Source organism: Marmota monax, unplaced genomic scaffold, assembly GCF_021218885.2.
Source record: "Marmota monax isolate L192 unplaced genomic scaffold, Marmota_monax_Labrador192_F-V1.1 WCK01_AAM20220418_F8-fsc00185, whole genome shotgun sequence".
NCBI classification, from domain to species: domain Eukaryota; kingdom Metazoa; phylum Chordata; class Mammalia; order Rodentia; family Sciuridae; genus Marmota; species Marmota monax.
Window position 1 is genome coordinate 1,059,664 of NW_026693278.1, and position 16,929 is coordinate 1,076,592.

At 39.4% G+C, this 16,929-nt stretch overlaps 1 protein-coding gene across 7 annotated transcripts in view; it reads left to right on the forward strand.

The window, feature by feature from the left end:
* Hectd4 (HECT domain E3 ubiquitin protein ligase 4) overlaps positions 1 to 16,929 on the forward strand; it is a 176,224-nt gene that overhangs the window by 56,216 nt on the left and 103,079 nt on the right. For all 7 annotated transcript variants that reach the window (XR_006854436.2, XM_046456507.2, XM_046456508.2 and 4 more), the window contains exons 5-8: positions 1,570 to 1,678; positions 2,324 to 2,462; positions 4,875 to 5,045; positions 15,897 to 16,089. Coding sequence is in view for 6 of the 7 variants with exons in the window: in XM_046456507.2 (XP_046312463.1) it covers positions 1,570 to 1,678; positions 2,324 to 2,462; positions 4,875 to 5,045; positions 15,897 to 16,089 (612 nt within the window). In the remaining variant the exon portion in view is untranslated. The remainder of the gene's footprint in view (positions 1 to 1,569; positions 1,679 to 2,323; positions 2,463 to 4,874; positions 5,046 to 15,896; positions 16,090 to 16,929) is intronic.

The following is a 16,929-nucleotide window of genomic DNA, read 5'->3' on the forward strand; positions in this document are numbered from 1 at the left end:
ACCCCTCATCAGACCCACACTCAAAAGGGGCTGGGCTCTAATCTAATGATGCCTGAATAAATGAAATTCATTAATGTTAGGTTAAAATGTTTAAGGTATGGAATTAAAAAAAAATGATTACCCACTTTAACTGGTTTGTTATTGTTGAGGAACTAGTAGGTACAAGTCCCAGAGTAGTAGACTGAATTTTTAAAATAATAGTAGATTCAATACTGATTTGAATGGTGTGACATTGAATTTCTTCTAGCTAATATGACCTGTTTCAGGAAGACAAACTCCCCTGAAACATAGTGAATGGAATGATTATGAACATAAACATGGAAATCTTTATCTATAAGCCCAATTTTAAGGCAAATTCTTGGGAATATAATTTAGGAAACCATTTACTGTCACGTAGAGAAACTATTTTAGTTGGGGAAGATAAGCTAAGAGAAAACATAATTAACCATTTTTAAAAGGAGAGAGATTATTGGGCTGGGGTTGTGACTCTTTAGTAGAACATTTGCTTAGCACATGTGAGGCATTGGGTTCAATCCTCAGCACCACAAAAAAATAAAGTAAAGGTACTGTGTCCATCTACAAGTTAAAAAAAAAAGAGAGATTTTATATATATATGTATGATATATACATACATATAAATGCTGGTAACTTTTTTTATTTTTATAGTTGCTGATGGACAGCATACATTTATTATATTTGTTCATTTTTATGTAGTGCTGAGGATCGAACCCAGTGCCTCACACATGCTAGGCAACCGCTCTGCCACTGATCTATACCCCTAACCCCCAGAGATTATATTTTTATGCTGTTATTTGTCTCCACAACTAAAATTAGTTGCTGAGACTGGCCTTGAACTTGTAATCCTCCTGCCTCAACCTCCTGAGTTGCTAGGATTATAGGCATGTACCACCCAGAACTGAAATTAGGGTATCCTTGTAGAAAATCCACAGAAGCAGATTTTAGTTCTGCTTACACCATTAGTAAATCAACATAATTTAATATGTCATTTATGGAACCCTGGCTTGGTAGCAGTGAGCAATGTAGGTGTGTTTTTCTGATTTAACCATCGCAGTAACCCTGGAAGTACATATTATTATCCTTATCTAAAAGAAGAAGAAACCGAAGTTCAAAGACATCCAACATCATTTAATGAATGCTCAAGGCTCTTAAGAGTTCATGCCTTTCTTACTATGAATTCATTTGTAAAATTATATTCTTAGTCATTTCAGATTAGAATTAGGAATGTTTAAGCTTGGCTCAGTACTTTTGCTTTTCAAAAGAAAAAACATTTGGCAGGCTGAACCAGGTCCCTCTACTAATAACTATGAGCCCTCTTTCCTGATGTCTTTCCCTTATCTTCCTTGTTCCCACATGTTTTTAGATATTTGATTTTAGGGGTTCAAGCCATCTACCCTGAAAGTTACAGGGTAGCACTTTTTTTGTTTTCTCCTTAAGCAGGAGATTATCTTTCACTCAACTTCCTAATGACTTTTTCATTAGAAAAAGCATGTTTATAATTTCATTAGAAAAAACATCTAATTTACTTGTAAAAAAAAAAAACGATTTCAGATGCTGACTTGGGACGCTGTCTCACTGCAGACGGTCTTTACCTGTACACTACTAACTCAGTTGGAAGAGGAGTAAGCAAATTGGGGTCTGGATTACATGGTACTCTAAGGTCAGTTGCATGGAACTTCCTCAATGATTTGGCTGGAACATTTTCCTCTTTTATAAATCTTTGAAGAAGGGCAGGGGGTGTGTCCTGGTTACCCATACACTACTACTAAGTAACAAGTAGAACTAATTCAAATGGTCCTATCTTATTGCCACCTCCCAGTATGTTGTTCTAAAATGCAGTGTACTGTTGACTCTGTAGAGTTTGGTACCCCTAAGGTCGTTGTTTCCAGCCAGAAATTCCTCTGTGATCAGATTTTTATAAGAATATCAGTGATTTCTACATGTTGATAAGTGACATTTTTCTAGTTAAGTCTTTTTGTACTTGAATTTAACATTAGATTAGCAGTGATTTTTCTGTTGGGATATAAGATCTATGAATTCCTGTCAAAAGAAATTGCAGTTTGAAAGCCCCAAGTATATTCAGTGAAGCCTTTTCCCCAACTTTCTCTCCTCTCTATCTCATTGTGGAAAGTTGATATTTGCCATAGTTTGTCAGTTCCAGAGTTAATGTAACGTTCACTCTTTGGCTCTCTTACTTAGTCATTTTTAAAAATTAGGTCAAAAAATGTTCTATGTGCCTAGTGTAGTTCCTTGTAAGGCTCTAGGCACAGCTCGATTGTCCACCATGTCTCTTTCTCTTCCACAGAGGGTTTGTGTACTGCCGGAATGAGGAGCTGGAGCCAGGGTGGGTGGCTTTTGGCAGTGGCAGTCTTCTCCACCGGCCTGTGTCTTTCGATAATAAACCTCACTCCCTGTTCCAGGTCATTGATCAGAACACCCTTCAGGTAAACAGAAAACCATGGCTCTTGGCTTTTGTATTTTGGAGACAGTAAGAGAAGTTCCTGATGTCATTAGAAGTAGCCTCTTTTTAATTGTTATAGTTTGGGCATTTTTGTTTTTTCTTTAATGTCTTTGAACTTTCCCACATGATTTGAATGAATGTGCTCTTTATCTTTCAAAGTCCAACAATAAACTTTTCTTTTTGTGTGTGTGTGCTGAGGATCAAACTCAGGACCTTGCTTATACTAAGCACTTGTGCTACCACTGAGCTATGCCCCTTGCCTCAAACATTAAACTTTGTGTGTGTGTGTGGTGCTTGGGATTGAACCCAGGTCCTTGTGCATGTGAGGCAAGCACTCTACCAACTGAGCTATATTCCCAGCCCTCAAACAATAAACTTTTTAACTGTATTTCTTTTCAATACTGGGGATTAAACCCAGAGTCAGTCTATCACTGAACCACACCTCCAGCCCTTTCTGTTATGTTTTCTTTATTTATCTTTTTGGTACTGGGGATCTAGCCCTGAGGTGCTTTTCCGCTGCTTACATCCCCAGCCATTTTTATCTTTTATTTTGAGACAGGATCTTGATAAGTTGCTGAGGCTGGCCTTGAACTTGAGTTGCTGGGATTATAGGCGTGCATCACCATGCCCAGCTCACATCACTTTTAGTTTGTCACTCAAGTATGTCTTTCCTAGAGAACAGGGATTGAATCTTGTTCACCATTACCATCTCCAGAGCATAGTAGGTGTTCAATAATTATTGGATAAATAAAATGAACTAATGAATAAATGGATGTCCAGTTGACGTTATTGTTTGTCACTAATGCAAACATATAAGAACATCTCATGTTTATTTGAAACAGAAATGATAAGCCCAGGAGTTAAGCAGATGTTAAATCTCAGAACATATTTTACAATTGAAGCAATGCCAGTTTCCCCTGTGTTTTTGCAAAAACTTTTTGACACTGTCTAAGAAAGCAATACTGTTGTCATGAACTAGATATGTGTACTAGGAGTAATCTGGGAGCACCATAGGCCACTTAGTAGCTGTCAACTTTCTAGACTTCCTGGCATGATAAGTTCAAAGTGTAGTTACAGCAACTAAATGAGTCTTTGTGCTTCAGGTAGAAAGAACAAATTTGGATAAAAGTTCATGGATTGAGGGGTCAGAATTGCCTGGGGAAAACTAGTGACCCTCCCAAAGCAATGGAGTAACTAAAAATTGTTCTTACTTTCTTATGAAGGCATTAACTTTCTCTAATGAGTTTTATTTTGACGTTTTCAGCTTTTTTATTCCTGAATTAAAAAAAAAGAAAATCTAATCAGCAATTTTCTTGGTTTTCATGTGCCCTCATTTTAAGTGCTAATCTCTGGCATCAAAATAGTGTGTAACTGTGTTTAATGTAGAATGATGCTGAAACTGAAGAAAGCTTTATATTGGAAACACTTGTTTTCACAGTACACAGGGATGGACATGGTCAATTTATTTGAGGCTCTATGTGCTAAGTTAGGCTCCATCATGGGCTGTCTTTTTTTTTTTTTTTCCTCCGTAGTGGGGATTGAACTCAGGGGCACTTAACTATTGAGCCACATTACATCCCCAGCCCTATTTTGTATTTTATTTATTTAGAGACAGGGTCTCATTGAGTTACTTAGTGCCTTGCTTTTGCTGAGACTGGCTTTGAACTCAAGATCTCCTTCCTCAGCCTCCCTAGTTGCTAGGATTATAGGCATGCACCACCATGCCTGGCATGGACTGTCATTTCTATTTTTAAACTTCATTTCTCCTTTTCCCTTCTCCCTCTTCTGTTTTCCTTTTGACTTCCTCCTGCTGTCTCTTTTTTCCTTTCTCCCAAATTTACTAATTCACTTTAATTAGGCTCTGAATTAGGTGCTTGGGATATAAGATGAACAAGACATTATTCCTATCTTTTAAATACAATTATGGTCTTAAATTTCTTTACTAAGAAATTTCAGGAAGTATTATTTGTCTAAAATTTATTTTTTAGTAAGTGTTAGATAAAACATATGCATAGCAGATTCAGTGTTTTTTAAAAATATGTTTTAGTTGCAGACAGACACAATACCTCTATTTTATTTATTTATTTTTATATGGTGCTGAGGATCAAACCCAGTGCCTCACATATGTTAGGCACTCTACCACTGAGCAAATTCCAGCCTGTGTTTTAGTAATTATTTTTCCTACTAAAAAGTAATTTGAATTAGTATCAATAATCTTTTCATCTGTTACATGGTTGTTCATGTTTATTTTATTGCTCATTTTATGAACTTTTTTATTTTTGCCATGTATTTTTCATACATTATTTTATTTTGCCCAGGAAGTCTATTGAATTATCATTTGTGACTTAGTAAGTAGCATTAACAATGGACTGAATTTCTTCCCTTTGGTGTCCAGGTGTGCCAGACAGTGGCCATGCCAGCCAATCACCTCCCTGTTGGCAGTACTATGAGCACCGTGCACCTCTCTTCAGATGGTACCTACTTCTATTGGATCTGGTCTCCTGCCAGTCTGAATGAGAAAACACCAAAGGGACATTCTGTCTTCATGGACATTTTTGAACTTGTGGTAAGTTTAGCTTTCTTATTTTGTGTTTTTTACAGAAACCCCCTTCTATTTTCTTTTTATATTAATGTACAGACGACCTGGGATCCTAGCATACGTACAGTATGTTCAATGTTTCCTTAAAATTAATTTTCCTTTCATGTGTCTTTGAAGGTGTTTTATGTTTGAGGTTAGGTGCATAAAAGGCCAAGCTTTCTAAAAGTTTAATCTGGCAGTGACATTCCTGGATGTGCTGACAGTGGGGTGTTTATGGAGAAACCCCATGGGTGGTGGAGTATGGGACTAAACTCAGTAGCAAGCCTGGTTCTGTAGAGAGAAACTGGGAGTGTTCAAGAGTAGAGACAATTATGAGAAGGTGATTCAAGCAGTGTTGTACTCAGGTGATGGGAAGACAGTAGTGGACAAGGTAGGCAGAGTTCTTACTCAAATTAACTGAATTCTGTCTCTGGAATTGGGTGGTTTGGGTGATGGTGGTGGAGAAATTTAAAAATTAACCATAAACAGTAAGCAAATAAGTGAACAAAATAATTTTAGTCAGTGAAAAAAAAGTAGTAGTTAACCTGATAAAGAATGGGGGGTGGGGGTGGGGGTGGGGTGGCAAATGAAGAACATCCAGGAAGACAGGACCATAAGTACAAAGTTCCTGTGGCAGGAGCAAGCATGTTTTCGGAAATCAAGGCAGGCCAGGGTAGCTGGAATACAGAGAAGCTTGAATGAGAAGAACTTGGGCACCCAGGGTCTAGATCTGCACTGTTCAATGCAGAAGCCACCAGCTGTACATGGCTATCTAAATTTCAATTAATCAAAATTAAGTAGAATGAAAATTTAGCTTGCTCGGTTACATTAGCTACATTTCAAGCTCTCACTGTGGCTAGTGGCTGCTGTGTTGAACAGGAAAGACAGAGAACATTCCCATCATTGAAGAAAGTTTTCTTGTATGAGCTTGTGTAGATAGTATTTGTAGGCATTTACCAAAGAGAAAATTACCCTAAACTCTGTCTGTGATAAAACTTATTTCATGATGTGATTTAGAACCCCCTTCTGGAAAGAGATTAGTATTCCTGAAGTGGGGAGAATGTGATAGCAATTGTCTAGTAAACCTTGAAGGTTCCAAGCCTGTTCTGTTCCCACCAGTTGACCATCAGTCAGGAGTCCAGTAGCCCTTAACAATACATTCTCTTTCTTTGTTTTCTAGTCTCACAGTTTTCTTTCTCCCTCTCCCTCTCTCTCTGCCTCCCTCCCCACCTCCCTCTTCCTCCCCTCTCCTCCTCCCAAGCATATCCTAAGGAAGCCATGACCACAGTGTTCTCTGAAATAGCCCCATCAGAGTGCTCTCTGAGTAGGTCTGTTAGTGAGTGTACTGTTGGAATATACCTTCAAAAGTGTAAGAAAACTTTTCCTGTTTATTTCTTCCTAAACAGGCTCATCAGCTGTTTCAAGAGTTTAGATCTTTATTTGAGGAATAATGGGAACATTGAAACCCCTTCCTCCCTGATATGCTTTTGTCAAATTAAAAGATGAAATTATATCAGAGAAACCCAAGTGCAAGGTTTCAAACATCAGCCTCTCACATACTGAAAGGAGCTTCCTTTGTTCCACCTCCCCCAGCCCCCAGCATGTGTCACAGTTGTCACTTTCATGGGTTTTTAATTCTTCTCCTGGTTACCTTCATGTCTCTAAGTGAAATGCTTGTGTTGCTGTTTCTTTATTTATGAATTCCAGATTTTGTCGATTTTTTTTCTGTGATGATGATTTGGCTGAATTTCCCCTTTCTTTTATTATTCCCAATGTGCTTATTTCATGCATTTTAGTTCTTCCTTTGGCTATCCTTGTGATTTACAGTTAAACCTTTCCTTCATGTTCATTAGCTCTAGGCACTCTTTCTTGTCCCCACTTTAGAAGATGTAGAGCGTGATGACCCTTGCCACATTTTGGTGTGGGGAATGTCAAGACTAGAAGAATATATGTTCAGGGGTGCCAGGAGGAAGATAGATGGTTTATGCCCACTCCTCCTTAGAGTGTCACAGGAGTTAGAGGCATCAGATGTGGCACAGAGCTGTTGGGAGACCAGGATTCTAGACTGAAAGTTGACACAGGTCCTGTCCGCCCACTTCTTGACACACACATTTGCGCTCAGATGCTTGCTGCCCAGGCAGAAGACTAGACATTTATTTTCTGAAGAAACTAAATGACCCTGGGGAAAAAAAGATCTCTATGTACAGACATTGGAATTGCAAAGAGTTGCTTCTGTGGTCAGTCACCCACTGGTGATGTGTTTTACCATGTAAGCTTCAACCATGTCCATAGAATTCCTGACTAGTGCTAAACTGTTAAGAAAAAAGAGTAGACAAAACCCAAACCCAAAACTTTGGAGAGGTAGTGTGTGGAAGGGAGAGCAGTAAATAAAAAAAAGTTTGGCAAATAATTATTGGAGCTGGGGAGGGCACATAGGGAACGCATGCTGCTACCATTCTCTTTTTGTGTACATTTAGATCTTTCCTTATTGAAAATTAAAAAACAGAGCAAATAACTAAGGATCATGAGAAGAATGAGAAAAGCCTCCAATATGAAAACTTTAAAAGAAGTAGAAGGGATGGAGAAAAGCTTCATCAACACTGACTACTTTGTGACATACGAGAAGATATTGTACTCATAAAACAGAAGAGAGCTGGGCACGATAGTGCATATCTGTAATCCCAGCTGCTCAGGAGACTGAGACAGAGGGATGGCAGGTTCTAGGTCAGCCGCAGCAACTTTACAAGGCCCTGCTTAGAATAAAAATGTAAAAGTAGAAAAGGGCTGGGGATATAGCTCAGTGGTAGAGCACTAATGGCTTCAATCTCTAGTACTGCAAAAAATAAAAATAATAAATAATATAGAATGTCATTAAAAAAAAAATATCAGAGAATGAGGGAGAGCCCCTAGAAATTAAAACTACGATTATCCAAAATTAAAAATTCATAAGAGTTAGCATTATCTTCCCAGAAGATAGGATACATAAAGAACAATAAATATGAGAGAAAAAAATAAAAGACATAATGGAGTGATCCATCCATTGTCTTCTTAATAGGAATTCCAAAGAGAACAAAGAAAATAAAAAAGATTCCATGATCAAGAAATAATAAAAGAAATAATAAAAGAGAAATTTCAGACTAAATGATGCTGCTGTCTTGGCTAAAAAGGAATAGGATCTGGCACAGGAATAGAAAATGCCCACATCACGAACATCCTCTGAAATGTTAGATTACCAAGGATAAAGAGAGGATTCTAAAGCTTCCAGAAATTAAAAAAAAAAAACATCACATACAAATTATGAATTAGAAAAGCACCAAGCTATTCAATAGCATTTATTCCTGGTTGCAAAAATGGAGAAGCATTTTCAAAACTCTGAGGGAAATTTATTTTCAACCCAGAAGTCAGTATTCAACCAAAATATTAATCAATTGTGAAGACAACATAAAGATATTTTTAGACATGTAGTTATATAATCAAAAGCTCATACCTGCCCTAGAGGAAATGGAACAACTAAAATAAGCCCTGCCCGCAGTGTGAAATAAGAAGTTGGGGAGGAAGGAGCTTGCTGTAGGTTAAAAGAAGAACCTTTGAATCATTTTTCGAGTCTGAATCAAACAAACTAACTGTAAAAACTTAAAACTGTAAAAACCAACTAAAAAGAACTTTTGGAGACCATTTGAAATTTGAATATAAAAGTATTAGTAATATTAGATGAAACCAGAGGATTAGTCTTAATTTATTTTTTAAGGAAATTAGTTTATTTTAAATAATTTAAGTAAATTAACATTGTGGTTACATTTTAAAAGTGTATATTTTTAGAGATGTTTCGTGAAGTATTTGGAAGTAGAACCACACTTTAAAATATTTGAGCAAAAAGAGGGTAGGCAAAACAGATATGGTAATATCTGCAATAGTTGAATTTGTATGATGACATATGGACATATATTATCCTTTTTTCTCTTTTTTTCATATGTTTGAGATTTTTCATTGTTAATTTTTTTTTTTTTTTTTTTATGGCCATGGTAGATTTGCACACCTGCAATCTCAGCAACTTTGGAGGTTAGTGCAGGAGGATCTCAAGATCCAGGCCAGCCTGGGCAACTTAGCGAGACCCTGTCTCAAAATGTAAAAAATAAAATAATTAAAATAATTTTAAGTCATCAGTGGCCACTAATTTAGCAGCTTTCCTAAAATGCCACCTTGGGAGCTGAACATAGGTATCTAGCATACTGCCTCTGATACTTTCACAGAATGGAACGCAGTGTAGTCATTAAAAAGTATGAGGCATAGAGTGAAACAGATTAATTTTTAAGTTATATTGTTTAGTACAATAAGCTAGATTCAGAACCTGCTATGGGAGAAGAAAGGTAGGGGGTGGGTTTGGTTTTCTTTTCTTCTCAACTGTGCTCCTGAGTTTACACCTTTTCTTTCTCAGTGGATCAGCATTCCCCAGGCATACTGATGCACAGAAACAGCTCTCTCCACCATACCCACCCTTTACATACAGCAAAACTTTGGAATGGGTTTATTATTACTCTTTTATCTTATCTACCTGCATTCTTTCTTGAACCTCTGCAGTCAGTCTCGTATCCTCATCACACCACTGAACAGCTCTTACCAGGTTCCAGTGACTTCCACATTGCTAACTTCAGTGGTCAACTCAGCCTTCTTTTTACTTGGTCTTTTAGCAGTATTTAATAGGGTTGATCTCTCCTTCCCAATCCTGTTTTCACCTGGCTTGTGGCCACCATAGCATTCTAATTCATTGATTATTCTTTCTGAGCCTCGCCTGCCCCACTCTTAACAATCATGAGCACCAGGACTTATTTCCAGGACACCTTCCATCTGCTTCTTTGCTCTTCCTCTTCAGTTGATTTCATCTTATTTTGTCTCCAGAAGCACCTCCACCTGCTGAGGATGCTCAAAATTGCTTCTTAGCCAAAACCTGTCCCTGAAAAACTATGTGCACATTAATGTGGGTGTTTGTATGTGCACAAAATAGTAGAATTTACAGATGAATGTCTGATAGTCCCCTGAAGCTAAATATCCACCAATTAAACTCCTGATTTTAATCCCAGACCTGCTCCTCTTCCTTTCCCTTTTCAGTTAACAGCAGATGTGCCCTTCCAGTGCTGGCCACTATCATTTGATATTGCTCTTTTTTTTTTTTAAATGGACACAATATCTTTATTTGTTTATTTTTTTATGTGGTACTGGAGATCGAACCCATGATCTCACACGTGAGAGGCAATCTCTCAACCACTGAGTAATACCCCAGCCTGGTATTACTCTTGATTTGCCAAAAAAAAAAAAAAAAAAAAAAAAATATATATATATATATATGGTGGGAGATTAAAGAGGGGAGAGTAAAATTTATTGTGGTGAGGTTTTTTGGCGGGGGGCACTGAGGATTGAACTCAGGGTACTCGACCATTGAGCCTCATCCCCAGCCCTATTTTGTATTTTATTTAGAGACAAGATCTCACTGAGTTGCTCAGGCCTCGCTTTTGCTGAGGCTGGCTTTGAACTCACTATCCTCCTGTCTCAGCCTCCTGAGTCTCTGGGATTACAGGTGTATGCCACTGTGCCCAGCTGTGGCAAGGTTTTAATGGAGGTAGAGGACTTGATCACAGGAGCAGGTGTAGAGAAGGTGTAGAGAAGGAATTTGTCCCCTGAGGAGAAAATCTGAATAGGTTGGTGGTGAGAGCCCATGTTAGAAATTTGGTTAGCTGGTCTGTACCCTCAGGTTGCAGCATCTGTGATTGGTAGCTTGTTGGTTTTATTTGGTTTTGCAGAGAATTACCTCTTTCCCACAGTGACAAACTCACAGTAGCCTGATTGTTTTCTTCTCTCTTGGAACCTTGTAACTGCAGTTGACTTCCAAAGGTGACAAGCAGGACAGATGCTGCTGCTTTGAGCTGGTATAGGGAAGTTGTGACCATCTTTCTTGTTTCCTCATTGGATATTCAAATCCCCTCCACAACCTCCTCACAGTTTTTTTTCCCTCTGGCATCTTTAGTTTGTGGAGGGCTTGTGATCCTAGCCCACTGTATACAAATGGACATTTTCATTTAACCTTACTCCCATGAGTCCTGGGCATGTCCTTCAGTAGCCACCTCTGAATCTGTTCATTCATACCTCTTCAACATTATGGATGAATGGTATGAATGAGGAGGGCCTTCTTCATGCCAGGTAGTATCATGGGAGCTGGGAACATAGTGTTCTGAAGCTTATATTCCAGTAGAGGAAATAGGCATCCACTTTCAAGCAGTGATAAGTATAATGAGGAAGATGGAGTAGAGTGAGGTAACAGAAAAATGATTTTTTTGGGAGGTGGGCTATTTTAGGTAATGGGCAGGGGAGCCTGTCTTAAAGAGGTGATATCTGACCTAAGACCTGAATAGAAATCAAGGCATGAGGCATGTGAGACCAGGCAGAGGAGCATTATAGACAGAAGAAATGGCTTGTGCAGCCACCCTGAGTCAGGGATGTGCTTGGCCTGTTGAGGGTGGGACAGCAGGAAGAGCTTTGTGGCTCAAGCAGAGGGAAGAGAGAGTGAGTCGAGCAATGGATGATACAGTGGGAGGAGCAGCCAGGCCCTTTGCTTATAGGACCTGACAGTTATTTGGATTTTATTTCAGGGAGATGAGAAGCTCTTGGACAAGAGTTTTGAGCAGAAAGGCGATAGGATTTTGTTTTAAAGGTTTATTGTAGGTGTTGGGTCAAGAATAGTCAAAAGCCATATATAAAGACTCTTAGAAGCAAAATGACCATAGAAGAGACCAAAAAGATGAACCAAATGTATATAATGTATAGATTGTTCTAATTGTTTTATTTGGATCTAATTTATGGACTCAAAATTAGGTCATGTTAAGAAGTATTGTTAACTTTGTTAGGTGTGATTACATTGTAGTCATTTAAGAAAATATATTTTATAGGAATACATATTGAACATGTAAGGGTGAAATAACATGATGTTTGGGATATATGAAGAAAATATGGTATTTTCAACTCATATCCAGATGATGTATAAATGTATTTTTTAAAAAAATTATTGTATTTATTTTTGTATTGTGAAAAATTTCATAATGAAACATTTTTTAAAAGAATACAGCATAAATAGGGGGCAAGAATGGGATCAGTAGGAGGCTACTGCAGGGGACCAGGTAGAGAGCACATTGTTAGGGTGAAGTCGTGTTGGGGGACATAAAGGGAAGAGATTCAGAATGTATTCTTTATATATATATATTTACCTTTATTTTATTTGTTATTTCTATGTGGTGCTGAGAATTGAACCCAGTGCCTCACATATGCTAGGCAAGCGCTCCACCACTGAGCCACAACCCCAGCCCAGGATGTCTTCTTTTTAAAAGTTGGTGACGCATCCTTTTATTGATCCCAATAATAACATGCGGTATCCAAAGCTATCTTTGGTTTCTTTAAATGCTGGAACTTAAAACATTTACTGCCTATCCCTAAATAGAATAATGGGCCTTTTTTTTTTTTTTTTGTGACACTGGGATTTAAACCCAGAGTGCTCTACCACTGAGCCACATCTCCAGCCCTTTTTATTTTTGAGACAGAATTTCACTAAGTTGCTGAGAGTGTTCATGGACATGGGATCCTCCTTCCTTAATCTCCCAAGTAGCTGAGATTATAGCTGAGAGCCACCATTGCAGGCTTATTTTCTTACTTATGATCTCGATCTCTTTCTCCCTCCCGCCCCCCCTCCTTGAGATTTCCAAGAGAGACCATATGTTAACTTTGTAATTAGGGGGAAAAACCATATTTTTGGACACCTGAACAAGCTAATGTGATAGTGGATGGGAAAGGGGAGCTACTCTAATTTGGGTTACTGGTGAGGACTTTCCAAGGAAGGACACTTGAACCCAGACCTAAGCTATGAGAAGCAGCCACTGATACACAGGGTAGCCAGCCATTCCAGTTTGCTTGGGATTGAGGGATCTGTGGGGCATGGACCCCTCAGTGCTCAAACTAGGATAGTCTTGGCCAACTGAAGTGGCAGGTAGTGCACAGCAAGTAACAGGGCCTAGAGTCAGGGGGCAGAGGACAGGGCCATGTAGTGAGAAAGGTTGATTGAGGCAGCTGAAGAGGGAGCCAGATTGAAGCAGGAGACTGGTTGCGGGTCTGGTCCAGTCATCCAGCTCGAGATGATAGTGGCTTGAACCCATGTGGTTGCCAGCAGGGCAGCCTCCTGTCACTCCCAGCACTGTGCTGCTCCTCACCCCACTCAACTCTCTCCCTCCTTCCTAAACCAGTGCTTGTTAGCCTCTGAGGAGCTGCTCTGCTAAAGTAGAGGTTCCCAGCAATTGGCCATGTGTGCAGCAAACCCCAATCCTCCTTGCTTCTCAAAGGTGCTTTATCAGTTTTTTTTTTTTTTTCAATTTTTTGAGTTGTTGTATTTTTTATACCGTTTTTATATCTTTATTACTTGTTTATATGAGGAACTAACCCAGTGCCTCACACGTGCTAGGCAAGTGCTCTGCCACTGAGCTACAGCCTCAGCCCTCAGTCTTTCTTTTCAATATTCTCAAAGTACTGAAATACAATAATGCAGTTTTTTTTTTTTTTTAAGTTATCCATTGATTTTCTCATAGGGCCAGATGGGTAATGTTTTTGAATGCCAAGCTTAAAGTGATTGATTTTTATCTTGGCTGTCTTTGCAGGGTTATATTTAGAGTTGTGCAACATAAATAGACTTAAGACCACTAAACGTTGATCCAGCAGGAGGGCAGGGGTAAAGCAATGCAGCAAGAAGTAGGTATGTTACATTTTAGGTGACAAGGGGTTATTCAAGTAGGAATGTCAATGAGGAGTGTTGGGGGAAATTTAAAAGGTGGGGCTAGATCTTTGTGGCAAGGATGGATCTGTAGATAAAATGCCGGAGTTGCCACAGAAAGGTAGGTTGAGTTAGAGAGAGCCTCGATTCGATTATTCAGTGTTTTTTTGAAGGTTTCCTAAGTACTGGGAACCTTATGGGGACCAGGCAGAGGCAGGATCTCTGCTTTCAGGCAGCAAGCATGCAGTCAGGGCAAGAGAAGGGCTATCAGTGAACGAGCCAATGAGCAAAATGGTTCCATAGACTGGTAAGAGCTGTGCCAAAATAAAGCAGTGTGATGTGATCTGGCTTGGGGGATGGAGGAGGTTCTCTTTCAGACTGGCAATAAAGGAAGGCCTTTTTGAGTAGGTGACATTCTACCCGAGTCCTGAATGATAGGAAAGAGCCAGCCACAGAAAGGTCTAGGGATAGTGTCCAGATGAGGGTCTGAGGACTAGAGGCTAGGGATGACCCTGGACAAGCACCACTTCAGCAAGCTGAGATATGGAAGCAGCAGGGAAGCAAGAGAGGAGGGCCGGCGCACCCTGGGCTGGCTCCATACGGTAGCACAGTTAGTGCCTTACTGTAGCTGAGTGCTCATGGGTGAAGAAACAAACCAGGATCGTGTTCTACCACCATGACTAGGGACAGAGAATCCCAAGAGGGCTGGCCACGCTCAGTCTGCAAGGAAGTCCAGAAGAAGGTGGATGGTTCTGGTTTTAAGTTTCTGGTGGGCTATCAAAATGTCTGCTCCTTCGAGGGTGCTGAGCTCAGACAAATAGGAAGCGGAGGGTAAGGAAGCAGGCAGCGTTTTCCCACTCTCTAAGAAGTCCTCGTGAGCGCTTCATCACTGTATGTATCGCTGCCTTGGGCGCCTCCAGCTTCTCTGCTACCAACTTTCCCTTGCATTCCTGCTTCACTTTCTGTTGGCTTCTGAAGACTTCCATTTCCTCCTGTCTCCTCAGCCCACCACCGCAGGCCAGTCTTGCCTACCTTCAGAGGTGGGGCCTGTTTCTCCCCAGATCCAGGAGTCTCAGTCTAGAGCGGGCAGTGGATATATTTGAGATATCTGACAAGGAATGTAAGTGGTATTTTAAGGGAATACCAAGGTCTTGTGTAAGATCTCAGAGACCTGTGAATATTTAAAAAGAAAGAGAAGAAAGTTTGTAGAGAAGGGGACACTGATAAGGAAGAGGAGGAGGGGAGTGCAGAAGTGGAAGGTCAGCCTCGAAGAATGAGTGAGCTGCATCTAAAGATTCTTGGGTTGGAAGAGAAATGAGAAGGAAGAGATAGTGGAAGTGGTCAGGGTCTTTTTATCAAGAAGGAAAGCCAGGGAAAAAGAAAAAGTGAGAGCCGGGTGGTCTGCTGGAAGTCAAGCTCCAGATTGGTGAAGGGATTTTGGCATCATAATTCCAGAGATTTTCCTGGGGAATAATCAGTTGATGAATGAAAGAACTGCTGGGTTCAGTGGTGGTGAAGTGGGGTATGTTCCCAGCAAAGTCTGCCTCCCTCCTGGTGGCTCTGCCAGCACCCGAGCAGCTGGGGCCAATGGGAACCACTGCTGGTGGAGAATTTGGATGTTAGCCACCAACTGTATTTCAAGAAGGCATTAACCTCATAGCTCCCCTTAGCAGTAAATCAAAGGCTGATTTGTTTTCCTCTCATCTTACTTGTACCTGTCAGAGGCTCATGATTAGTGAGTGTTGCCTATAGAATTGAGTAAAAGGAATTTTAATCAACAACTTTTCCTAGAATTTAAACTTGGCTCATTACATTTTGAATATAGGCCATGATGAAAAATGAGAGCACTCAGACTTAACATAGCCTTCCTTTTGTTGGCAGTAATTTCTGTGGAGGTCTTAAATTTTGAGGGGTAAGTGTACTCAGATGCAGATTTTGCAATGTTTTTAAGCAACGAGGTCACAATAATATCAAGTAATAATTTTTTAACTAAATGGAAACAGATATTATTTCAGGATCTTGTTTTCTTTAAATATCAGGTTGAAAATGGTGTATTTGTAGCCAACCCACTTCAGGAACGCACAATTCTAATGCGAAAAGAGGGTGAGTCTGCCAAAAGCATTAATGAGATGCTTCTGAGTAGACTTTCTCGGTATAGAGCTTCCCCGTCAGCGACCCTTGCAGCCCTGACCGGCTCCACCATCTCCAACACGCTGAAAGAGGATCAAGCAGGTAGGTGGCCCTGCCATTTCAGGCCTGTTTCTTGGGATGGTTCCATTCAGCAACTTTTTATTGAGCACTCACTCTGTGCCATCCGAAGTGCTTTACTTTGCAGAGTTCATCTTATATGATCTTCTCCTCATTGTCCAGTTTCATTCCAGGTTAACTCCTGTTGTGGCTTGTGGACATGAATTCATATGAATCTGAAATAACTCAAAACAGTCTAGCTTTACCTGTGAATATCTTACCATCATTACTGTTGGGATACATTAATTGATTTCATGTTTAGTGTATGATTCATGAATGTGAAAGATGATGTTTAGCATTATGTTCACTAAATTCAATCTTGAGCAGGCAAGAGATATACTGTCTACAATGGAGATTTTGTTATTTAGAATTTATCATTTAATTTTTATCATTTAATATTTTAAGATAGATGATATATTTACAAAGTCTGAAGGTCAAAACAATGTGGTAACCTAACACCTATTAACATGTTAATAAGAATGTGTTTTATTAAAAACATCTTGGTGAAAATGTTAAACCCACATGCACAGAAGTCTTATTCCCACTGAGGTAATGTGTTCTGTGCTTTTCCCCTCTAGTTAACTATAGTTATCAAATTTTATTTGCATTTCCAGGGTTTCTTAATGCAAATGCAATTAAAGCCAAATTTATGTTTTCTTTTTTCACCTTTTTAAAAATAAAAGGTATCATATTATAAACACTGTCTATTCCTTGAAGGCAGGAATTCCTAATTAGGATAAGCCTTTAATGGGTTCATAAACATGCTCTTCCAGTTTTAAATAACATTTCATATATGTCCATCATAACTTTCATCTGATTTTCAAC